This window comes from Chelonia mydas, chromosome 3, assembly GCF_015237465.2.
Source record: "Chelonia mydas isolate rCheMyd1 chromosome 3, rCheMyd1.pri.v2, whole genome shotgun sequence".
Classification (NCBI taxonomy): Eukaryota; Metazoa; Chordata; order Testudines; family Cheloniidae; genus Chelonia; species Chelonia mydas.
The window spans coordinates 159,500,888-159,527,863 of NC_057851.1; the positions used below are offsets into that span (position 1 = coordinate 159,500,888).

A 26,976-nucleotide genomic window follows, 5' to 3' on the forward strand; every position below is an offset into this window, starting at 1 on the left:
AATAGCACATTAAGTATAAAAAAAGCCACCACAACGTTCCTTCAGTAATTTATCCCTGTCTGGTAGTCAGGGCTCCATATATTCTACAACACATTGGACCTAAATTCTGTAGTAAGGCTTCTTGATTTCTTTGGTATGCACATTAAATTCTGTACCACTGAGAATAATATTACCCACCTTGAGATGACAGCTTGGGGAAAGGTAGAGAAAAGCCTTGAACTTGAAAGAAAGAAAGAGAGTCCAATATGAGTAAATGAAATTAGGGTGATCGCAGCGTGACTTAACTTCTCTGTTACTTGTGTGATGTATCACTAAATACATTTTAACCCTGTTTCAATCAGAGGCATTATTGTGTTGTCATAACACCTTAGGATAATGAGACAACTCAGAAATGAATTCACATTAGCCAGATTCTCTGCTAGTGTAAATTGAGGCACTTCCATTTAAGTCAGTAGATATACATTTACATCATCTGAGGCCCTAGCCCATTGTATTTTGATACACTATTGTATTGAGTGGTAGAGGTTCTGCAGCTCCAAGTTATTTATTTTTTAAAATAGTCTAGCAAATTGCATGTATGGTATACTTTTGGTGTCTCCAAATGCTCGTGAAAAATGCAGTGGGCTCTAGTGGATTAAGTTCAATCTCAGTCATGCTACTGATTTACTCTCTGACCTGGGATAAGTCATTTAACCTCTCTGTAACTGTCTCCCTGTCTCTAAAGGTAGGAAAATAATACTTATCTACCTCCCAGGAGTGTTGTGAGGATTAATTGGTTAATGTTTGTACAGCACTTGAAAATGTAAAGTACTATGTAACTGTTAAATATTATTATTAAATGAAATTGAAATTATATACAAGTCCTAAAGATGGGGGGTGGTGAATGATCCGAATATGCATGTTATATCAGTATATGTGTACAGGACTTGAAGGCAAGTTCAACGCAGAGGAATGCACTATTTAAACTCTGATTTATGTGACCAGAATTTACACCACAGAAAACTCCAGGTTTTACATGCTCATTAGCAGAATTACTGGACAATGTTTATTCATGGCTGAATAGTCCTTGAACAGTTTCACAATAAGCTAAGTACAAACAGGTTTTCCTTCAACATCAGATATTCTTTTCTTTCCTGTTTCATGCAGTGTATGGCTTTATTGCAGACAATACAAGGAAAACGTCCTTTCTTTAACTTCTCTTATATCCCTTCTACAGTGGACCATGGTTTTGTGTTTCATGGTTCTGTAGAAGACCCCAGTGTCATACTACAACTAATATTGTTTTCAAGATCTTTTTCTCCTTCATTTTGCATAGTTCTTTTTTTCCATAGTTAACCAGTCTGCTTCTGCTCAGTGTGCCATGTGCAGCTTCACTGCTACCATATTGTAGTGCAGGTACACAACGATATGCCCTACCACTTTTAGGTATGTCTTCATCTGCTCTTGCAAGCTAAGAAGACACAGGCCTGATCAGTAATTGGATGGCAGACCAGACTAGATGCTTCAGATGTTTCAATAGTAAACAGTACTACCAACCTATGTTATTGCTCTAGATAGATTTGGTGAACTGTGCACTGAGGAAGGCTGGCTTTTGGTTGCTTTATATTATTTACAGTCTTCAATTCTCAGCAAGACTCTCAGGACCAAATTCATGGTGTAGGTGCCTTTCAACCTGTCAAAGCCCAAATGCAGGAAGCAATGTAGACAATAACTGAAAATGGCGGTCACAATAAAGTATTCATGCACAAGACTGAAAATGTTCTCAGTGCTCTTCCTACAAAAGTATTCATTCCTTAAATATTAATAACACTTCCCATAAATTCAGTTTCATTATTCTTTTTTTCCTGAGGTAAATAATTTTCAGAAATAATTGAGGACACATCAAATTGGTACCTTAAAGACTAACATGAGTTATGACTCTCAAAATGAAGAGAATTTTGAGAAATATCATTAATCATGTAGCAGAAAAAGCAACTAAAGGAAGAATGCAAAATGAAGCAGACTTCCTCTGCTTTATCTTATTTCTTACATGCTTCTAAGTTGTTGCTGAAAGCCAACTATTTCCTGTGCCCAGTTATGAAATGAAAGGCAACCCAGCACATACTTCCAATGAGTGACTATTGTGTATGCAACCCAGTCCACTCCGGCAACAATACATAACAGATCAGAGCCCTAACAGATGAGGTAAATAAGTTTGGATGATCTTATGTGTTTGTCCAGAACAAGTCTTCTGACCTCCAGAGAATGTAGCAAAGGCCATCTATTTTCTCAGGGAAGGGGGAAGTAAGATGAGGACTGGCTTTGCGGGGGCTGGGGCAAAACTTGGTGGGATATTTCTTTTATTTTTATTATTAGTTTTTATCTGGGTTATATGATGGGAATCAAATTGGACTTGGATTGAATATGTAACTTTTTATATTATGTCAAAAGTACCTAGAGTTCAGGATCGGTGTTCTTTGGTAGATATGGTGTACAACAAACTAAATAATGCTATTCATATGATTTTTACCTAGCTTTTGTCACAATAATTAAATAAGCTAAAAAGATACATTATTTAGTTCTGTTTCTGATTCTCACATATCTTCCAAATCACTTGAATAAGTACAATAAATGTCCTCTTGAGTGATTTTGTGGTACTTTGGATCTACAGCTGCATCATTTATGATGTCACATGTAAGGTTGACTGGAAAAGCCATAAATATGTTTTATGTCAAATAAAAATCCTAGATCAAGCTTAGAACTTCATTCCTTCTAGAGCATTACAACTTAGTGTAATGGCATTTGACAGTATTGGCATTTTTGATACGACTTCTTTTGGCTAGCTCAGCATTCTGAAAAAATAAATAGTGTTTTCACTCTGTGATTGAAAGGGTTAAGTAGTACCAATTCATTACCACTCACAGAAGGATTTATTTTGTTCTCCTAAATCAGTTTTATTCCCCATTGTTATTATTCCCTTGGGTCAGCTCTTCCAATTGAAATCAATACAAGTGCAAGTGACACAATCAATCTAGATATTTGATTATGGATTTGAGACCCCCAGTCCTGCTCAGTGCTCTTTAGCTAGTCTCTTTCTGATAGCGTCCCTCGAGAACTGAAAATTCATATTGGCAGCCATGAATTATGAACACAGATTTAGAAACCAGATAATAATCTCCATTTATGTACTGATGCTTCTTATAGGAAGGATGACAGAGACATTAAAAGATAAAGACTTGATGTTTGTAAACCTAACTGCTTATAAATATTTTTATTCTATAAGCTTTCTCCTGAAATAGAGAGGAAATTTACAAGACCTCATGGCTCATCTATAAAACCCCAAACAAAATAGATGAAATCTATGGTTATAAGCTATATTGTCAGTACAACATCACAGATGATGTAAACATTTTTATTATTTGCTTCTTTAGAGTCATTTATATACATTTTGGGTTCTCCTGAGAGAGACTGTATTCCATGCAGGTATCCTGCTAACATCACAGCCCAGTGAGCATCATGGTGCTGGTTGTACCCACCAACTTATGCACAGGGCAGACAGATTTTCCTCTCCCCTGCACAGGTTTCTGGGAGACCTGCAACCTCCCATAAGAACAGCCATGCAGGGTCGGACCATTGGTCCATCTAGCCCAGTTTCCTGTCTTCTGACAGTGGCCAATGCCAGATGCTTCAGAGGGAGTGAACAGAACAGTGATCCATCCCCTGTGATCCATCCCCTGTCATCCAGTGATCCATCCCCTGTCATCCAACCCCAGCTTCTGGAAATCAGAGGTTTAGGGATACCCAGAGCATTGGGTTGAATCTCTGACCATCTTGGCTAATAGCCATTGATGGACCTATCCTCCATGAGCTTCTCTAATTCTTTTTTTAACCCAGTTATACTTTTGGCCTCACAATATCCCTTGGCAATTCCACAGGTTGACTGTGCATTGTGGGAAGTAGTATTTCCTTATGTTTGTTTTTAATCTACTTAATAGGCAGTGGATTAAAAACAAACATAAGGAAATACTACTTCCTCATTGGGTGACCCTGAGTTCTTAAGGGGTAAATAACACTTCCTTATTTACTTTCTCTACACCATTCATTATTTTATAGACTGCTATCTTATCGTCCCTTAGTGATGTCTTTTCTAAGCTAAAGAGTCTGGTTTTTTAAATCTCTTCTTGGACAGAGATTTGCCCCTTGCCCCTAATCATTTTGTTGCCCTTCTTCGTACTACTTCTGATTTGAATAGATCTTTTTCTGAGATGGAGCAACCAGAACTGCATGCAGTATTCAAGGCATGGGTGTACCATGAATTTATATAGGGGCATCATGATATTTTCTGTCTTATTATCTATCTCTTTCCCAATAGTTTCTAACATTTTGTTTGCTTTTTTGACTGATGCTGCACATTAAGCAGATATTTTCAGAGAACTATCCATGAGGACTCCAAGAGCTCTTTCTTGAGTAGTAACAGCTAATATAGACCCCATCATTTTGCACGTATAGATGGGATTAGGTTTTCCAATGTGAATTTCTTTGCACTTATCAATATTGAATTTCATCTGCCATTTTGTTTCCCAGTCACCCAGTTTTGTGAGATCCCTCAGTAACTCTTTGCAGTCAGATTTGGACTTAACTATCTTGAATAATTTTGCATCATCTGCAGATGTTTTCACCTCACTGTTCTTACCCTCTTTTCCAGATCACTTATGAATATGTTGAACAGCACTGTTTCCAAAACTGATCCTTGGGGTCCCTGCTGTTTACCTCTCTTCACTGTGAAAACTGACCATTTATGCCTACCCTTTCTTTCCTATTTTTTAATCAGTTACTGATCCATGAGAGGATCTTCCCTCTAATCCCATGACTTCTTACTTTGCCTAAGAGCCTTTGCTGTGGGACCTTATTATGGGGTTTACAGACTCCTCTCTCTGGCTGTGGCAGGGGAAAAACTGGAGCAGTACTGGGCCTGGAAAGCTCTGCCCCTCAGATACTGGCAAGCATGCTCCTGGGGAAAAGAGCAGTATAAAAAAGAGCTCCAGAAGCCCAGACAGGAGGACTAGAGAAAACATTTCCAGGATGAGCACTGCCCTGAGACTGGAGGAGAAAGAGCTCTTACTCAGGAGGTCTGGATGTGAGTCTTTCCCATATTTCTTTGAGACATCATGCCAGAGGTAGAGGTTGCCAGCATCAGCTCTGAGACTCCAAGGATTTAGAGCAAAGCACTATACTCAGACACCAGCCATGCCCCAAGCTGAGACATCGGATGGGGTAGGAAGTAGCCCGGGGAAGGAGAACAGGAGGTGGGCCATACATAGGCCAGCCCGTGCTGTCACATTTTTAGGGCAATGGGCTGGGACCCAGAGGAGCAGGAGGACCAGAGTCCCCCTTCTCACCTCAGATTCCCTACGCCTAGCACTGTGACAGGCAAGGCCAGGGGTTTACTGCCAAGGAAATTGACTCGGTTGAACCCCATCCAGGGTCTTGGACACACTGGGAGAAAAGAGAAACTGAGGTCGGCGTCTAAAGGCCTGCTGACTGATCCAGCAACCCTGCTACAGACCTTGACAAAACCTGTCTGAGAGTCCAAGTACAGTGGATCAACTGGATCACCCTTTCCCACATGCTTGTTGACACCCTCAAAGAATTCTAATAGTTTCACAAGGCATGATTTCACTTTACAAAAGCCCTGTTGACTTTCCCAACATATCATGTTCATTTATGATAATTCTATTCTTTATTATAGTTTCAACCAATATGCATGGTACTGATGTTAGCTCACTGGCCAGTAATTGCCAGGATCACCTCTGGAACCTTTTTAAAAATTGGCATTACATTAGGTATCCTTTGGCCATCTGGTACAGGGGCGGATTTATGCAATAGGTTACATACCAGTTAGTAGTACTGCAATTTTATACTCATCCCACTCTAGGGGTCTTTCAAGACCGGAGGTTTTTTACTCCCGTTTTAATTTGAATTAATTGATTCTCAGTTAACTAACACCATTCTAAATGCTAATGTAGGCACTGCAGGAATTTTTGTTCCTGGTTATCGTGCACCCCACTATTAGCTAAACTCTGCATGTTGGAAACAAAAAGCTGGATCATGAGCTCTTTAGGTCAGGTCTGTGTTTTCATGGTGTGTATGTACAGTGCCTAGCACAATGAGGCCGTCTTTCTTGATTGGTGCCCCTAGATGTGACTGCAGTAGAAATACTAAATAACAATAATGGATGTCCTTATGCAGTAGCTTCAGCACTCTTCTTGCTGTACTGTAAGAAATAGAAGCTCTTAGTAATGTGAGAGGCTCAGGTGCAAGGGGTGTAGATGGTTTAAATGACAGTAAGAAAGTAGTAAATGGTTCGTTCAAAGAGGAGAACTTTCTCTTCCCTGACAGATATTTCCACTTACAAACAGCCAAGGAAAGTTAGGGTGTGAACACACAGGTTTTTCACTGGCAAGACTCTTGTGACTCAGTTGGATGAGCAAGAAGTAGGCAAGAGTGTCCAAGGAACTTTCTCCCACCTTGAACTGGGGATAGGCCCAAATCGTAGTCATCCATTGAGTGTAAGGACTTTGCTCACCTCCGGTAGCCATGATCCTTACTTCCCTGCACCAGCTAGCAAAGCAGGCTGATGAAGGAACAGGTACATGTTTCATTCTAAACAGTTGGTTCCCCCCTGAAACCCATGTGCTGGCCTGAGGCATGTTTCCTCCAGGAGCTCCTGCTTTGGCACTTCATCCTTAGACTAGCCTGGGAATTCTGCCCACAGTCTAGTCCAGAGGTGGACAAACTACGGCCTGCGGGCCACATCCAGCCCGCGGGACCCTCCTGCCCGACCCCTGAGCTCCTGGCCCGGGAGGCTAGTCTCCCGCCCTTCTGTTCCCTCTCCCCCGCAGCCTCAGCATGCCGCGTCGCCAGCGCAGCACTCTGGCAGCCGGACAGCACAGTTGCAGACCTGCCGCAGCCACCAGTGCTCCAGGCAGCACGGTAAGGGGGAAAGGAGCCGGGGGGGGGGGTTGGATAGAGGGCTGGGAAGTTGGGGGTGGTGGTCAGGGAGTGGGGGTGTGGATAGGGGTTGGGGCGGTCAGAGGGCAGGGCACAGGGGGGTTGGATGGGGCAGGGGTCCCGAGGGGGCAGTCAGGAAGGAGTGGGGGTTGGATGGGGCGGCGGGAGGCAGTCAGGGGCAGGGGTTCCAGGGGCAGTCAGGACAGAGAGAAGGGGTGGTTAGATGGGGCAGAGGTCCCGGGGGGCAAGTCAGGAATGAAAGGTGGGGTTGGATGGGGCGGCAGGGGACAGTCAGGGTTGGGGGTCCTGGGGTGGTCAGGGGACAGGGAGCAGGAAGTGGTGGATGGGGTAGGAGTCCCAGAGGGGCTGTCAGGGGACAGGGAGGGTTGGATGGGGCAGGAGTCCTGGGGGAGCCGTTGGGGCGAGAAGCGGGGCGGGGGGGAGAGATTGGATAGGAGGTGGGGGCTGGGCCATGCCTGGCTGTTTGGGGAGACACAGCCTCCCCTAACCGCCCTCCATACAATTTTGGAAACCCGATGTGGCCCTCAGGCCAAAAAGTTTGCCCGCCCCAGTCTAGTCCATAAAAAGGAGTGAGCAAATAAAGACATGCCCCTTCCCATTTGCCACGTTAGGATTTAGACTTGTTTGTACTGATAAGAATAAGCAGGAATTTTCATGCATTGATGATAATATTTTCCCTTTACAAGGGCTCTTTGTTTGGGGCTCTGAAAGTACTTCACAAACCTTATTGATCACCACAGCCCTCTCAGATAGGTAAGTAGTATTAGCCTCAATTGACAGAGGGGGAAACTAAATCAGAGAGAGACTGAATGCTGTGTTCAGGAATGGAACTCAAGAGTTTAGACTCTGAGTCCTCTGCTGTGAGGGGCCATATGCCCTTTCTCTTTATTCTTTAAATATTCTGTACCTTTCATTTTTAAAACTGTAACATGTTTTAATTATCATGGAAAAGTGTAAAAAAAAAAAAAAGGAAAAGTGCTTTCAGTTCAAGGATCATACAAAAGTTGGGAGCTATTCATTATTAATAAGAGTAGATGCTCATTTGGGATTGATAGCGGTAGTTGGATTTGCCATTTTATCACAGTTAACGTTGAGCTACCCATCTTTTATAAGGAGCTCTCATAACATCCAGCAACCGTCTCCAGGCCCTCAAAATGGGAATAAGGGTAGCCTATGATAAGAGAGACTCTCAATTACAGAGCACAGTTTCAAGGCTTGAGACCATGATCTATGTGTAAGAACAACACATCTGCCAACTCCAAGAGCAGAGGAACAAATAGCTGCTCAGTTGATTGAGACAAAGGTGGCAGTGCACTCATCTGGAAAAATAACAATTTGTTGAAAAGAGGAACAATAACTCAAACTGAAAAACAGAAAACTCACACTTTAAAAATAGTTATGGTAATTGGGAAGACACTGAAAAAACAATTAGTAGTATGTGATATCCGCCCAAATAAAAATGGGGGGAAATATAATATGCTTTCTTAATGGCATAAAATCAATCTGTAGTGTCTTTTGTTTTTAATTCTAAATACTATACTAGAAACATAAGGGGAGGAGAGAGTGGTGGAGGGAGGATTTTAGGTGGCAGTAAATATGCAGCTGGGGCTTTGGGAATGGAATTCATGAGTGCTGGACAATATGGCAGAATCAATGGAAGATAGAAGAAACTTGTAGTGGAGGGAGTCTCTATGGTCACAGGACTTTTTCCAGAGGTGTTCGGGGCACAGAACCAGAAATAGAGAGAAATACAAGTTTGGGCACACCTGGGGTTGGAGGGATGGACTTTTTGGTCATGGAGAGGGACAAAAAGAGAGGAGAGGGAGGGGAATCAATAACTGAAACATCAGAGGAGAGAAAACAGGGCAAAGGGGTCTGAGAGCAGTCGAGAAGCCATGGACTTCAATGGATTGGAGGTTGTGGAAGGGCCAAGTGGGGAGAGAGTTGATGAGGGTTGGAAAGCCGTGTTGAAGGAGGTTAGAAAATGGTAACATGGACATTAAATGATCAGAGAGAGAGAGAGAGAGAAGTGTTGAGTAAAGGCAAGGTGAATTGAGTGATTATTTCTGTGAAGGGAGGGAGTTGATACAGGGTTTGTAATCAAATGAAGACATGAGGGTAAGGAGGCGGGTGGCTAACTGGTAAGGCAGGACATCGTTCTGGAAGATTAAGTTGTTGAGGTTGAAGGTGTGGGATTGTGAGAAGAGAAGGAGGTTTTGTGGAGTTTTAGATTTTCCTTCATGGGAAGGGTGGAGGGCTTGAATCCTGTATTGTTATTTGGCTCTTCATATTCTTTCTATTCAGAAATAATTTATATTGAAGTCTAAATACAATTTGGGTCCAGTATTCATCAATCCAAAATTTCAGGGGGAAATTTTTTTTTTTTTTTTTGCTGTAGGTACATAAGGAGGCAGTGTTAGCTAGTAGTTAAACCGGTAGTCTGGTCATGAGAACAGCTGGAGTCAGTTCCCAGTTCTGCCACTTACTGTTTTTGTGACTTGAGGTAAGACACTTAACCTCAGTATCCCTGTTTGCCCACATGTAAAATAGGTATAAAAATAAGCATAGGGTGTTCTGCAGGTTCATTAGATAATGTTTGTGTAGTGCTTTGAGATCCTCAGATGAAAGTTCTATGATACTGTAACTCATTCAATAGCACCTTACAGCATGAGCAGTCCCACTGAAGTCAATGTGAGTATTTGTGGAGCAAGATTCTACTAAGTGTAAGTAAGGATATCAGAATCTGGCCCTATATAAGAACAGTAGAAGTCAGAAATCATGTTTCAGAACATGAAACAGCCTTAAACTCCGTCTCACCAAATAAGGTGCCTTCTGAAGTACAGGAGTAGAAAATATTTGTTATCTTGTCTTTGTGACTAGAATGTGACAAAAACACCATATTTTCCGGGACGCTAACATAATGTTAAAAGGAAACAATCTAGTATTAAATATGTATGTGAGCATAAGTACTTTATTTTTATAGAGTGCCTTTCATCTTGAATGATTTCACAGCACTTTTCACATATCATACATGTAAAATGTAGCCCCTTCTAGGGTAGAGAACAGCAGTCAACCAGCATACAACACACTGCCCGCAGGGGTGGGGAGAGAAATTTTTTTTATCCAAGAACGCCAAGCCAGGTTAAAAAACAGTGCTCTTATGAAAAAGCATCATGGGTTCTTTAACGTCCACAGAGAGTGGAAACGAACTTAGTTCGAAAATTCTTACCCCAGATCTCCACACTCTCAGTAAACTGCTTGGCATTGAAAATTTATTGCCTTAGTAATCAAGGACCTGAATAATAATAGTAATAAATATACCCAATGCTCCTTGAGGAAGGTGTGCCCACTTGATACAGAATGTACTTTTGTCATTTTGTGTACAGGGTGCAGTTTTTCAATTTAACATCTTTTCTACCTCAAAGTATAAATTTTTATCCAGATGGGGAAGGCTACCTTAAAAGAGAAACATTCCTACAAAAATACAGTTTTTGAATGTTAGAAGAATGTATTTGGGTTATTTTACTTCCTTTCTCATTATAGTCTTAGTCGTGAGAATGGTTTCATGTTATGCCATTTCTGTTCTCGTTACAACCTTTGTCACATGAATGAGATATCAGAATGCTAATACCTAATATACAGTATTCTGTGTCTGCTGGTACAACACTGTACTACTGTAACCTTTGCAATATTATGTATTCTGATTGGCTGTCCATTTCACCTCTTCCCCACAAGTTAATAAGGCCGTAAAAAGGAGAGAACTTGAAATGGCCAGCCAGTCAAATTACAGAATATTGAAAAGGTCAGAGCAGTACAGCACACAGAAAAAAATTACGGAATATATGAGGCATTAAAATTCTTGTGACAATGATTATAACAAGAATGGAAAAGGATACCCATTTATGTTATTTCAATCTAGTGAACCCCATAGGATGATGTACCCAGGACAGCATTAATTTACGCACCACCAAGCTGCATGAATTTTATGCACCTATTTACACTGGTATTCAATAGAAAGGATGTGCAGCTGCTTTGGAACCCCTTTTGAACTGTACTTCTAATGATACAGAGACCCTTCAGCTAGAAACACCCACCAACTAGAATGCTGTGTAAAGCTTTACACTTTTTTTACAATGATGTACAGGTGGAATGTCTATAAGTTATAAAAGGATGTTTTTACTACCTTACTTTTTTCTTGTTCTGCATTCTGTTCTGTGTTTGTAGATACATATTGTTCTTTTTTAACAGAAAGTGAGAAAGTAAACTTATTTTTGGTAGCCTTTAGTTGGAGGGTCTTTGAGTATCATCATAATGACATGATAAAACACAGAGATGGGGGAAGAGCTATATTAAGGCAGGATCATTATGATCCGCATGTAACAATATAGGTAGCAGCAGTAAGTCAAGAGAGAAAAAATCCAGGCTTCATCCAGGTGGCTGGGAGGGGAAAGAATCATGAGGACTGGTCCTGGTGTAAATGAGGAGTGACTCCATTGGAGTCAGTGAAGTTACGTTGGTGCAAAAAACTGTAAATGAGATCAGAATCAGGCAGAGTTGGGGAGAAAGGGAGAGAGCCTGACTGGAAGAAAGTCCTTCTGGGAATGAGTAAGATCAAGGAACCTGGAGAAACCTGGGATGGTGAAGAAGAGCTGTGTATGTATGTGTGGAGGGGTTCATATCTCTGAGAGCAGTGCAGGCCATTCAGGGGGAAGATTGGCAGGCTCTGGGGGAAGCTATTTTCTTCCTACCTGGGAATGCTCCTCCAGAATGGGCATGTCAGCAAGGTGGTGATGGGAACTTTTCTAATGAAGCATCAGCGATTGGTCATGTCAGGTACTGTGAGGCACTGACTGTTTGACCAAAGTGAAACCATTCCCCTTAAGGATTTAACAGTGTCTCAAACTATTGTTCACAGTGGAATATGGCACCCTCTGTAGGAAGCTGAGATTGGAACTAAGAGAGGGGTGGAGGAAGGGACACACATGAAAACTGGAAAGAGAGATGCACAATCTACTTATACTCCCAAATAAGGACCAAGCTGAGGCAGAGTAGGCAGGAATGACATAGGGTGATATGAAATGCTTATCATCATAGCACTTTCTGTCAGGCTGAACCAATGCGGCTGCATTTTCCAGCCCACTGAAAGCAAAGTTTATGCAGTGAAAAGTGGTAAAGCTGCACATTGTATGTCACTCCCAGCAGGAGCAATTTGAGGACCTGCATTTTAAAAATATTTTTCTAATATTTTATTTTTGCTAGTAGCTGTAAGTAGCTTGGCTGGGAATGGCAATAAGAAACTCTTGGTCTGTGTTAGGAAAATGGTTGGTGCTCTTCAGTTTATAAATATATAAAGCAGTGAAGAATCTGAATTGCCGTGTTGTCTAACTCATTGTAAATGTGCAAGTTCATTTTTGAGCTGAATAGAATGGTTATATAATTACATACTTCTCATAATTATTGAGTAATTATATACTTCTTATAATTGCCGAGTAATCATTCTGCTATAACTAGAACTTAATGTTACAACTAATTGTATAATTACTGTGTATTAATGCTGTTATCCTGACAACTTAGAACAAAGTGTTGCCTTGTCGATTTTTTTCCCCTAAACTGCATTTTTAAAAATAAGATACTGTTGCTTGTTACCTATCTGGAAAGAGATTTAAAAAATAAGGAACGCAAACAAGTGAGCAGGGAAATTATGTGTGCTCATCTAGGGCTTGTATAGTCTAGCATGAAAGGTGTTAACACATTTAAAAATCCTAGTGTAGACTGGGCAAGATACATTTTAACACATTAGTTGAGTGAGGTGAACCTTGGGGAGCCTGTGTTACAATACGAAGGTCTAATGTGTTCAAATACATCTTGCTTTGTCTACACTAGGTATTTAAAACTTATTCATGAGAACATTTTCACTAGCAGGTTTTAAATATATACCTTTTATCATAGCCCAGATAAGCCCTTAGGTAGACTACATAAGTTAGGGCTTGTATGTGTATATGGAGTTGGAGTTTGCACTTTACTGTGTTTTCTGTTCTTTCACTGTTGTTCATAACACAGTAGTGAAAGCACAAATACAAAGAGAGACTGCTTCATTGAGAGGCATATAGGGGTTTGAGATGCATATACAGACACCGAGATCAAGCAGTGGCCCCATTCACAATTCCCTTCTAGCAGGAGTAGAATGTGTGAGGTTGCATAAGGATGGTCTCAGGTGAATAATGCTACTTTTGCCGAAGTTTATCTGTACCTTTTGTGGAATGTGAAGAGTTGTCAGGCCAGATTTCTTGCATGAGACAAAATGCGTTCTTTATTACAGCATGTAAAATAGGGTCTATTGGCATAGTTCTGTTCTCAGTTCCACTGGTGTAATCCAGATTAAATTTATTAACTTCAGTGAAGTTACTTGAATTTACGCTAGTGCAAATGAGATCAGCGTCTGTCCCTGAGGTACACTGTGTTGCGTAGTGGTATTGTAATGGAGGCAGAATTTGGCCAACAGATAAATTGGACTTCAGTGGAGCCTGAAAAAAGGAATGCAAGACTAACAGTTAAAAACAAGAGGAAGTAAATTTACAATACTTTAGCTATGGAATAATCAAAACTGTGCCCTAAATTCCACCCAAGCAATTCTGTTGACATCAAGAAAGTGGCATGGCTGCAATTTGGGGCCAATACCTTTAAGTTAATTACAAAATGTTTGTAAGAATCACCAAATCAACGTATGATAGCTGCATAGAGAGAACACTCAGAGTGTGCGCTGGCCTGAGTTTACTACTGTGTGTGAGGATGTAACTGAATGTGTTGGAAGTGCTATTGAAAGTGGTGTTTGAAGAACTGCTTCAAGCATAACAATGTGCTCAGTTTTAACAATGCATATTAAACATACACAGAGAAGAATGGAGCCCAGTGAGTGTTCACAAAGGTGTAACTAGAACAGAATTTGTTTGTATTATTATTATTATTTTGAAATATGTATATCTGTTCTATTTTGGTTTTGCAGTGGACTCAGACTGGAGAACTAGATCCACTGCTTTTGAGAATTACAACTCATATTGCCTTTATTCCAGATATTTTAAAATCCTACATCTTTCCGTTCAGCTATTAGATATTCTGTCTAATCAGATACTTGTCACTGTGGTATTTGAACACTTCTGTGACCCTACCACTGATTTTTATGCAAAATTCACATTGACTTTAATGGGAGATGGTGATGATCATATTATCACCTGTGTAGCATTTTACACGTTCAAAACATTGGACAGTAAATGAGCCCAGTTTTGCTCTCATATACCCAAGTGCAAATTCCCTATTCTCCTCTCTCTCGTCTCAGAGCTTTTGGGTTTTGGGATGTATGAAAGGGTTGGATTTTCCAAGAGGCCTAAGGGACTTAGTCATGCAAATCTCCCAGTTCAACTGAAAGCCTGTAGGTTCCTTTGGACACTTCATAAAATAGAATACTGTCAATCTCTCTTCCTCCTTCACTAGGCACTAGGTCCAAGATCACATTTGAGTCCATGTACTTTTCAGCCAATGTTTGTAGTTCTCACATATGCAAATGGGAGTGATCTACCGCTTTGATGGAAGTACAAATTTCTAGGCAGAAATCCTGGCCCCATCAAGTCAATGAGAATTTTGCTGTTGACTTCTATGGGTCCAGGATTTCATCCCTAAACTTTTTGAATGATCCTGCTCATTTGAACAGCTGTGAAGCAACAGTCAGAACACTAATGACTCTCAAATGTTGGCCCATGTTTTCAGCCTATAGCAATCTCTTTCTGTACTGTATGGTTAGTTCTTATGGTACCTTACAAATACCACAAGCTATTCATGAAGAAAGGAGAAAATTGGGCACAAAATATTAAATGTTCAAATGGGGTCATCGCTTCCTCCCATTGAAGTCAATGGCAAAATCCGCATTGGCACCAGTAGCGTCAGACCTTGGTCCATAAAGAATAGGAATTGCAGTAGGTATAAAACCTAACTATTGTTCTCCCCCCCTTTTTGTTTTGAACAGCTAGTGCTAATTACACTATTGTAAATGGCACAAAGATCTTACACAGCAGCAAAGAATCCAACATATGGGTGCCCATTAGAGGACTGATTCCATTTGCTAACTACACTATACAAATAAATGCTTCCAATAGCCAAGGCTGCGTGATAAGTGATCCCATAACAATAGCCATGCCTCCAGGGGGTAAGTAGAAAAAAAGTTCTGTTACTCTGCATGTTACAAATATACCGTTATGTTGTGCCGTGTTGTTCTGTTGAACACATTGTTTATTATTGCAACTGAGGGCATGGCTACACTGGAAACTTCAAAGTGCTGTCGCGAGAGCGCTCCCGCGTCAGCACTTGGAAGTGTCAGTGTGTTCGCGTGCGAGCGCTGGAAGAGAGCTCTCCCAGCGCTCCTGGTAATCCACCTCTACGAGGGGATAAGCTCCGAGTGCTGGGAGCCTGTTTACACTAGTGCTTTAAAGCACTCTGACTTACTGCGCTCAAGGGGGTGATTTTTCACTCCCCTGAGCCAGCAAGTTAGAGCGCTATAAAATGTAAGTGTAGCCAAGCCCTTAGTATTTGAAGTTCAGAGGAACGTTTGCGTTAGCAACTGTTACTCGCAAAATGGTTGGGTTCAGCTTCTAATACGACCTATTGCACATCTTAAAAACTGTAAGATATCTGGGCAGAGGTAGATAGCCATAAGTTTGTGTGTGTGAATGTGAAATGTCCTGCATTTTTTGTTAATTTGTGAGAGGCACTCAGCTAGTATAGTGATAGGCTAGTCTGATACAAGAACCTAGATAAGTGCGCAGGCTGCAGAGGGTAATCGGATTTTGTATAGAAAGTGTAAGCTATGCACAAGGACAGTATTGGTTGGATATATTTTGAAGTGGTTGGTTTGTTAATGGTAAAGTTCAGTTTCAGCAGCATACTGGCTGGAATCACAAATTGGTGTAGATCTACTGAAATCAATGGAACTATGCTGATTTACACCAGGTGAGGATCCAGTGCACTTTTGGTAAGTTATCTATCAAGAAAGGTTTGAAATATGCTTCATACCACAGCTGAACAAATACCTGCAAACATTTTATCTGAATACTCACTGAAATGAAAGCCTGAATTCACATCAGATGGGTTTGTGTCCCTTTTGTATTGTCTTTACATTAATATTCTAATGAATGAATTTTCTAGCAGGAATGTTTGCAGAAACAGTGAAATGTAAGTGAATATTCCTAAAAGTGAATTTTGAATCTATAAATGAGAGCTAAACAACAGGCTGATCCTTAATAGTATATTTATGGAGCAAAGGACCAGGAACAATGCCAGGGAACCTACATATACAGTAAAAACTAGCCAACATAACACAAATATCAAATAATACTCACAACGATATGTTTGCAAATAATGTACTGACCAAAAATTATTTGTAAACAAATGTGTTGCAAATAACTTTGACTAAGGAAAAATTGTAAACTGTGTATGGACAATTCTTCAACAGGAAAAGAGGATCAATTCACATAATATACTGTACACTTCTAATAGTGGACTAACCTCTATCCAATGCTAAGAAACAAAAATATGGTTTTATTATAATAAACTAAATTGGAGATAAATTGTTTATTGAAGCTATCCATTAACATCGCATTTAATCTGTGTGTGATTGTTCGATTTTGAAGGAAGGAATCAGAAATTTGGTGCTGACAGTTTTAAAAAATGAAAAGATACAGGATCTCTGAAGATAGTCAAGGATGTGCACAAGTTTATGATAGCCATTAGGATATACTTTCTTTCATCATTAGATTGTTGTTGATTACAATTAGGAAACTTATAGCTTTGAAATTATCTTTTTTATGACCTTGTGGTAGTTTAAAAGCAATACCTCATTGATTAAATAGGTTTTAGTTCATGCTTCCTTTTACTTAATGATCTGAAAACATATTATCCTGATTTACACATAAAATCATGCTGAAAGCATGTGGCATTCACTAGAATATGTGTGTTTAAGTAGAATTAAATTAGCACTGAGAGTTATTAAAGAAATCTTCCATACCATTTTCCACTGGATTGTGAGCCATACAGAAATGAATAATAAATGAATCAGTGCATATGAAAGAAGTACTGATATATATGACATTCTGTAATCCATATTTACCTTTCCATTATGTTTTATTATAATCACTGTTTAATTTGAATGCAATAACATTCTAATTCATAATGCTATATTCTAAGTGTAATAGTTATTTATCAGTGGGACAGATCCTGTACATTGAAGTTATTGGGGGGAATACTGGCCCCATTGAAGTAAGTGGAAATTTTGCCATTGACTTCATAGGGGCTGGGATTTCACTCATTGATATCAGTGGGAGTTTTGCTTGACCCCAAGGAATGAAACAAGGCTACCGGATTTGATTCTGCACGGTTATAGATAAAAACTGTGGGTCAAATTCTGATGATTTATACCCATGTATGTCCTTGAACTGTGCACATGATGGCAGTTTGACCCTATCTTAGACTCCATCTTTTAACTTCCATGGTTCTTGATCAATGAAATTTAAGACTACATCCGTGGGAAATAGTGACAGAAGCATTGTTTCATACAGAAGTGTTTAAAAAGTGTGATCAGGAATATAGAGCCACCTGTAGTAACTCATCACACAAGGGAGTGACAAAAATTGCTTGATTAAGTGGTATGTAGCAAAGATGGTGAAGAGTTTTACTTAATACATTTGGGGATACTTGGACAGGGAAAGGGTTTCTTTGGACAGAAGGTTGCCTAAAAAGGGAGGGTGGTCTCTGGAACACTACAAGGTTTATAGTATTTAGTAATGTATGGGGGTTGAGACCTAAATACATAAAGATTAATTATAGTCTTTTAGTGGGTGCAAAACTGTAGCAATAACTTTTCAAGGAGCACAAAAAACTCTACTGTTCAAAAATATGCACTATGGAGAATACATTATAGAGTATGATAAAAGACCATAAATCAGGTGGAAAGGTAGAGAACAAATGAGAATTCCATCTTAATAGTCACAACAAATCAATACTATTAAATAGTGGGTATTTTTTCAGTTGATTCACTAATTTTCAGACAAGGTGTCTTTGTTTTCTTTGATTTTTGTTTGAAATATATTATACTTTATTAAGCCATGTACTATTATGCATATTGGTCTTATCAGTTACTTAAGAAAATGTATCATCTTAATTTCTGGGAATGCAGTTCTTTGAGTTTACTTAAAATACCAAACCGAGTTGCAATGCTTAAATTCAATACTTTAAAAAAAAACCAACCTTCTCAGAAATAAAGAATATATTTTATATAAGTGCTTGACTAGAATTGTAATTCAGGTTCAAGAGTTCTTGGAAAAGAATTAAAAAATAAAATAAAAATTGAATCCAAATGTTAATCCATAAATATGAAACTTTCTTTTGACCCTTACCCTGTAGCGGTCCAGAGTTACTAATGGGGTTAGGATTTCAACTCTTAATGGGACTTGGTGCATTAGTGTTTTGTATGCATGGAATTCAGCATTCAGTTTAATAAGTGGTTGACATTGGTGATGTCCCTTAATTTGCTTAAATCTAATTGGCTCTTTTATCAGTCAAACCTGTATGGATTGGCAATTGATCAGAAAGGGTCAGCCATGACTGTGCATGTAGTTAAATGATGGAACCACGAGTTAAAGTCACTTTTGCATAATAATAAGCTGAAACCAGGAGAACAAATTATCTTAGAGTTGGAAGGCAAAGAAAGCAGAGAAGTTTTGCAGGATGTTCAAGTTCAGAACAAAGGCATTATGGAGTGTATAAATTTTAAATACACTGCATTTTGCCTCAAGACTTAAAGCTTATTTTTTTTCCAGAAGAACTGAAATCTTGTCTGAAACTGTCTTTGTTACATCAAAGAACTGCACAGAAAGCAAAAAGAGACAGAAGCAGCATAAAAGGGCATAGTTTAAAATGATTAGTGACAAATTTCATACCGTAGAGGTAGAAACAGATTTCTTCTGAGTTTTCTATTTTCCCAAAAAAGAATAAATTCATTCTATTTATCTTATTCTAAACTGCTTTGGTAGAAGTTGTAAAAGGTACTGTGTTAACAAGCCTCTGCACCAGTTTGAGGTTTTAAGCTAATAAAAAAATGCTGGAAATAAAATTGTTTTAAAATTAATGGAATTAGCTAAATGCATTTAAGGTTTGAAAATGATATAAAAAAATACAAAATATAAACTGCAAACAAAATCCTCTTTACATAGTATGCATGTATTAATAATTATTATTTATTTGTGATATGGTAGCACCCAAAGATCTCTCTCTGTATCAGGGTGACATTGCACTAGTTGATGTACAAACAGAGAGGAAGATGCATACAATCACTGGTGCAAAGAGCTTCCATTCCAGTTAGACAAGAAACAGTTGAAGTGTCGTGGAAGGGATTACAATATGCTGTACTTTTAAAATGGAGACAATAATACTTCTGTGCTCTCATTTTTCAGTTGCCTTGTCTATTTGGATTGTAAGCAAAGATTCTCTCCTAATATACAATTGTACAATGCCCAGTTGGCGCCTCTAGGTGCAACTATAATAAAAATAACAAATAATTATAATAAATAAATAACATCTGAGCAAAATGATCAGGATGATGGCAGATATTCTCATTGTGCCAGATTTGTGTCCTCTTTTTGTATGTTTGTTTTATTTATATTACAAACACTTAGATTAGATGTTGTGTTCTTTGTTTTTTTCAGGACACTTAGGGTTGAAGTGTGAGAGAGAACAGGATTGTTGGAGTGAGACAGGGAAACTGAGGGGGAAGGAGGTAGAAGGGGAAAGGAAGGAAGGTGAGCACAGTTGAGAGGCAGGGTGGAGTGAATATTCAGGAGTCTGTGAAGGCTCTTCCTGGCTGCTTGTGCTGTATTCCATGTGGACAGAGGAGGGGAGGCCAGCTGCTTTGTGGAAAGAACCCCCTAGGCTTCTGGGCTCCTTCTGGCTGTTGCTCTTGTTCCCATGTGAAAGAGGGAAGGGAAGCCACTAGAGCTGGATGGAAGGTTTTCAGTGAAACAGATGTTCATCAGTGTGATGGAGTGTGTACCCCACACAGGCCCTGACAGGGTTAATATGGACCTGAGAGGGCAATTAACATACCTGGCAGATACAGAAAGCCAAGCTAACTAACAATGAAGACCAGCTAAAGAGGGGCTGGTTGCAGAGGCGCCGACTTCCCACATTCCCCGGGGGTGCTTGGCCCCCGCTCTGCCCCAGGCCCCACCCCCACTCTATCCCTTCTCCCGATCCCCCACCCACGCCCCGCCTCTTCCCACCCCCTGCCTCTTCCTGGCCCCGCTCCTCCCCCACGCCCCAGTGCTTCTTACAGGCTGCTGAACAGCTGATTGCAGGAGGCAGGATGGCTGGGGGAGGAAGAACTGATCCGCAGGGCTGCTGGTGGTTGCTGAGCATCCACAGGGTTTTTTTTGGTGAGTGCTCCTGCCCTGGAGTTGGCACCTGTGGCTGGTTGGTGATTATAAAACCAATAACTAGTAACAAAAAGAAGCTGCAGGGAGAGAGTCTGCAGCCATCCTCTGGCAGATAGAAACGGTAGGAAGCAGTCTAGGAAGGCAGCAAGGAGTTTGAGGGAGTAGACCTTGGCTGCCAGCTACAGGGTCCCTGGGCTGGAACCCAGAGTAGAGAGAGGGCCTCGGTTCCCCTACCAGCCACCAAGGAAGGTGGGGGGGGGGAACCCCTGAGGTAAGGGGTGTAAAGGCCACAGAGATCAGAGACAGATGGAAGACCTACTGTAAGATCATCGGACTACAGCTTGGTTGGACTCTCTCTTACACTAGAAGGGGTGGACTAAAGCATGACCTGGCCAGAGGGCCAAGTTACAGGAAGAGTGACTGTTGGGGGAGAGGGGGGCACCATACAGACAGCAACTGCACCATACCTGGCCATGAGAAGGTACTCCTGCGGTGAATGAACCCCCTGTACAATGGGGAAATGCCAGTTAATTGAAACGGAAACTCTTTGTGGGAATGTCCCAGTTTCTCAGGTCCAGGATGGGATTTCTGGCCCAAACTAGAGAGAGAGAAAGAAACTGACTCTATAGCTCATGGTTAAGGCACTTTCCTGGGATGTGTAGACTCAGGTTCAAGTTCCTACTCCAATAAATATTTAGTTATTTGTACAAGTTGGAACAGCTTCAGCAGAAAAGATTGAGAGAGACCCACTCTAGAATAGCCAGTAGTCCGGTGGTAGGGGCACTCATCTGGAATTAGGGGACTCAGGTTCATGACACTGGTCTGAATCATGCAGAGCAGACACTTGAGCTAGGGTTTCCCACAGCCCAGGTGTGTGCCCAACCACCAGGCTATTAGCAATTCCAGAAGGGGTGTCTTTTGACAAGTTTCACAGATCTCTTGATTCCAGCCTGATGAGGAATGGGGAAACTTTCAAAATCTCAAAAACCTTTGTGGGCTGGGAAAACCAATTCCCTTCCCACCTCTAGAAGCCACTCTCTAATTAAGAAAATGGCTGCATAAACAGTGAAAGGGATCTCTTTAATTTTTAGCATAATTTATGGGACGTATTTGTATTTATGATTTACTCAGATACAGAGATGCACAAGTGAGGGAGCTTTCAGTTTCTTTACTGGACTCATCCTCCATTGGGTCTTTTTCTCATGGCACTCAGCTTCCTCCATGCTCAGGCTATTCCTTTCTTTATTCACAAGATTGAAAAGTGAGCCTCCGTGTGTACAGCCCTTGGTGTTTGATCACCAACTTCTTACATGACTACAAATACTGCAGCCAGAGGGCCACCTGACACTTTTACCTTAGGGAGCAAGCTATGAGACTGGATATTAGACCACATGGCAGAGATCATTGACCTAATTTTATAAATAAATAAGAGCCAGATTGTGCAATCTTTTATACTGGTGAGCATTTACTCATAAAAGTAGTCTCCTTGAAGACATTGAGACTACTTGAATGAATGAATATTTAGTGATGTAAGGATGGGATGGTCAGGTCCAAAGTATTTAAGGATGGGGCTAAAGGCCACAATATTGGGGTTATTCCTGTGACCCAGTGGGTATGAATTGCCATGCCATGAGAGTCCATGTTAAATCTGGTCCAATAAAAAAAAGGAAAAAGTTTCATCAATATTTTTGAAATTTTGAGTAATTTCATTCCAAAACAAAATTTAAAAAAAATCACGTTTCTTGAATTTTTTAAAGAAAAAAGCAAATATTTCAAATTTCTGATGTTGATGATGATATTTCTTCTCCATCCTCAGTCCTTATCCTCCCCCCATGCCCCGTTTTGCCTCTGAATGGAATGGAATAATGTTTGGGATGGGGGGAGCCATTGTCCTTTTTGTAGCCTTTTCCAAACTTCTTATTTTAAAAAGTGAGAGTGGCAACAGGGAAAATATGAAATCAGAAAAAAATAAGAATGAAAAAAAGATGTTTTGATCCTCATTCTGTTGCATTTAGTGGCAAAAAGGAAAAGCTCAAGGTTTTGGTATTTTGAAATATCAACATTTTAAAATACTTAATTTTGAAACCTCTGATATTTCAAAATAGCAACAGTTCCAGTTTGGATGAAAAACTGGAATCTTTTTAAGAAACAGAAGGTTCTCAGAAAAGTTTTCACTTACCCCAAAAGACCATTTGTGTGTGTTTGGGGGAGAGGGTGTTAAAAGGTTTTGAATGAAAATTGTGATCACCATTCAATAAGCGGGCAGTGTCTGAGGAGAGGACACGCTAGCGCTATGTCATTCAGCAATGTCTTGCTTAATTAAGGAGTAACAATGATAAACTGTGTGGACATCCAGCTTTTGGCCATAAGGATGGTGGCATGGGATATGAGGGTAGGGTTGTAAATGTCTTTATGTGGTAAAGTGGGAGTTGTTCTCATGTCTCAAATGAAACAAAAATCCCCCTCTAGCCTTAGCTATATTTATCTGATTGTCACTTTCATTAGTTCTCCTTCTCGCTTTTATCCTCCCTTTCCTAATCTGTGCAGCAAATCATTTTCAGGGAGCTGATAGTGAGTGTGTGTGTGTGTGTGTGGGCTGGCGGGTGGGGAAAGGGTTGGGGAAAGGCAGTATTATATTTTCTAGCTGGCCTAAGACAAAGTGCAAATGGGGGGCAAGGGGAGCACAGGTGAAAGACCACATTTTCAAATTCAAATGGGGGTGGGGCACAGTGGTACACCTGCCTCACTGAATTTGAGCCACCCAGGGGCTAATTTGAGCCAGCTGTTCTAAATTGCACCTAGTTTCAACAAGCCTCCCCTCTCTGGTTATTATCAGTTCAGTGGCATTCTTGCCACGCCTCTTTCCTCTGACCTAGCCTGCAAGAGCCCTGTCTCCTGTCCCATCCTTTGGGAGCTGTGAAGGCGTGGCATAGCTATAGCTAAACCACCCAAGGATTCTCCATACACTTGCACAATCACTACTTAGCTGTTACATCAGTTTTTAGGCTACTTCCTCCAGAAGCAGTGTAAAGCAGCTAGAGTGAGGAGGTGATCAAAGACCTGACCGAGTATCTGCAGCTTTGTATGATCTGGGAGGTTCTGGATATTTGTACTGGATTTGGGAATGCAGATGAGACAACACATCAAACAGCTCAAGATAGTACATTTATAAAGGTGCAATTAACCCAGAAGCTGATGTGGCCAGTTACGAAGTGATTGCCCTAGCGCATGGTGAATTGGGTGGCTTAGCTGTAGCTAGGTGCAGGGGGCTCACTCTAGATCTCTGCAGAACTTTAGTCATTAGCATAAGTCTTAAGTGGTGCATAGTCGTTTGCAGACAAACTGCACCAGAATATATTTTATGCTAGAGAACTAGAAACTGGTATATGAACACAGAAAAATATATAAAAAATATGGAAACCAGGCTGTTGTGGGATTTAGTAGTGGATGGTATTTTAAAATGGCAGTCTCTCACCATATAAACTTCTTGTCAGTCCTATTCAACTGTGTATAAAACAAGTGCACAATTTAGATGATCTATGCAATTTATATAAAATCTTAAGCCTATTTGTGTACTGTTTTTCATTCAGTGTAAATCTTTCCAAGACTGTTAAGAACTCCTAATAAAGTCGTCATGCTTTGTGATACATCCTACAATAAAAATATGTTCCTAGTGAAAATATACCGAAGATGTGTGAGAAATCACATCATGAATTTGTCCTGTCACCTGTTTTTACATATATACAAGTTGTGGGGGGGTGTTGGGAACCTATTTTTTATGCTGCTGCAGTCGCATGATTTGAGCCCTTTTCTACGCTCCTTTTATTTTATTTTGGACAACACTGCTGCAGTTTCTACAGCAAGATGGCATTTTCATAAACTGGGAGTCGAGGCCAATTTCAGGTTTTTGTCATTTACTTTTTGTACTTCCTGCATTAAGACATCATGATTGTAGAGGTTATTCTACTTATAAAACATATGACTAAAGCACCAACTTTGTGTTAGTGAGCACAGCAGAGGAAGCTTTGAAGTTCCTCTGCTTACAATGGACTCTACAAGCCTCCAGCAAAGTTCTGCCAGCCTAACATGTTTACATATTCTCATGTGGTTTACATAGGGGGAGAAAGAAATTAAGGGACTCTCTTAAGAGCTTCCTGAGGGCAAGAATAGAAGGGTGGGGAGAAATCAAAACCACTATTTTTTCTCCTCTTCACCAGGGGATAAAATGAGAGACATTGTTCCTTAAGAATCATTGCCATTAAAGTGCTCTTGCCTTTGTATCTTTCCTTTCTGATTAAAATAGCCCCTACATGGCTGGCATTTTGTTTAGTTTGAAAATAAATCTGATCCTATCTTTAACTTTCATTTGGTTCTTAAGTCTCTTCAGAATTCATGCTATTTTTAAAAGAGATTTATTTATTTTGGAGTCACGTCTATCACTGGATATTGACCTCTCCCTACTTATCATAATTTATTATTCTCTCTCTGCTCGTGAAGGAGCCTCCTTGGTGCAATTCTTAGGGTTAACTGGCTGGCCTGCAGGAGAGAGTAAGCTGTTCCATGACAAGAGGTGAAATAACTTGCTCCTTTCTCAAAGCAAGGGGAAATCAGTGGAGAACCTCAGACTGTCTGTGCCACAGTGCATTCTCTGGTCTGCTCATGACAAAGCACAGTTATACACTGGCCCTTATTGTGGAGGTTAAGGTTGCGATCAAGTTCTTTGTGAGTCCTGACAATAGCATTGGATGCTGACCCCCATGCAGTTTTTTTTCTTCTCACCATGACTTTTTTTCTGTGTCTGCGTGATTATACACACATACATGTGTGTTACACTTCTGTTTGTAGCTTTGTGTCCGTGTGCAGCCCCTTACCTTTCCCTCTGACAAAAACAAAAAAAAAGGATCACTTAAAAAGGATCTGGTCAAGGGATGGCTTCCTACTGAAGTTACTATCCTAATCACTCATGATGGGAGAGAGAAGTGACTCATGTCACAATGGCACTATTCAGCACCTTCTTAATATTTATATAGTGATTTCGTGTTTTTAAAGCTCCCTGTAAACATTCACTAATTAGCCCTCAACACTCTTGTGAAGCAGCTGTTCTCACTTTACAGAAACAGAGGCTTACATTCTGCTCTGGTCACAGACATGCAGGCACTGGGGTTTCACACACATCACCAACGCTGAATTTGGCCACAAAGGGAGTCAATGTCTGAGCAGAGAACTCAGATCAGTGCCTGATGATAGATCTCTACACTGTTCTCTGGGAAGGTGAATGTTTTCACTATCATCTGAAAATGCAAAATGCTCTTATTACTGTGTCACAGCTTCACAGACCAAACGACACACTCACAGCTCTTTGGTGCGTCCCATTGCAAGAAAACCTGCAGTGACTTTTCTTCTCTTTTTTGTTTTGTTCTTCTCAGAAGTTTTGAGGACTCTGTTGAACTATATCTCAGACCATCACTCTTAGGAAAATTACCATTTTCAGAGTATTGTGTGAAATTGGAGTATTGGAGACTCCTGTTGATTTTAGTGAGAGTCAGGCAGCTAAAAAACCTCCACAATGGTTTTGAAAGCTTACTCCGTAAAATCAGTGGCGTGGTCTCTTGGTTTAAAAAAAGGAAGTATAATTGCCTTTTACATTTCTTGAAAAACAATAGAAGAAAACTGGAATAGTGTTTTCATGAGTCTTCCTTTCCATCACTTAATGTGCTGTCATTTATATATGCAGAGTTGGCAGTAGTGCCTCTGCTTATGTTTTGGGATGCTGGGCAAAACACAGCCAACTTAGCTTGGACTTGAATACATGCTACAGTGAAACTAAAGTGATTACAAACAATTAGGCTAGGCCAGCCAATTTTTGAACAAGAAACCAGTGTTCAAGTCCTTTGTAGTCAAGATGCTGAGGGGCAGATCCTCAATGGTGTACACTGAGTGTATATGTCCATTAACTCAAATGGAGCTATTGCAGTTAGCACCAGCTGAGGATCTGGTGCCAACGGTGCATTAATGAATATACGGTGTATTTGTAATGTCTTTAACAACAGAGTGAATATCAAAAAGTGAATATCAGATTTAATAATTGTATTGAGATCAATGAATGGAAAGCATTGTAGGCTCAATTGTACTGAGAAAGCTTAGTTCTTCTTCCCCAGGAGAAGACCAGGAACTGGATTATGACTGTGTCACAGTCTGCTTCCTGGTTCCCCTTTTCTCTTTTAGCTCTGAATTTGGCAGAGATTATTTCCCTTGGGGTCCTAGCCAAGAAGGACTATTTTTCCTTAGTCAGCATTATTGTTATTAGATATTGACGCAACCCATTGACGCAACCCTGATTACACCTCAGTGCTGCAAAGCTAACTTGCAACTTCTTTACTTATGGACCAGATTCTGATACCTTTGCTCAGAACAAGTAACATCTTACTCATACTGCCAATCAAATGAATTATTTGTCAGGGTGAGTAAATTTCAGAATCTGGTCCTAAATTGG

At 40.4% G+C, this 26,976-nt stretch overlaps 1 protein-coding gene across 1 annotated transcript in view; it reads left to right on the plus strand.

Annotated features, from left to right (window-relative positions):
• USH2A (usherin) overlaps positions 1–26,976 on the plus strand; it is a 571,481-nt gene that overhangs the window by 339,413 nt on the left and 205,092 nt on the right. The window contains exon 37 of the mRNA XM_027827110.3: positions 15,029–15,208. Coding sequence (XP_027682911.2) covers positions 15,029–15,208 — 180 coding nt within the window. The remainder of the gene's footprint in view (positions 1–15,028; positions 15,209–26,976) is intronic.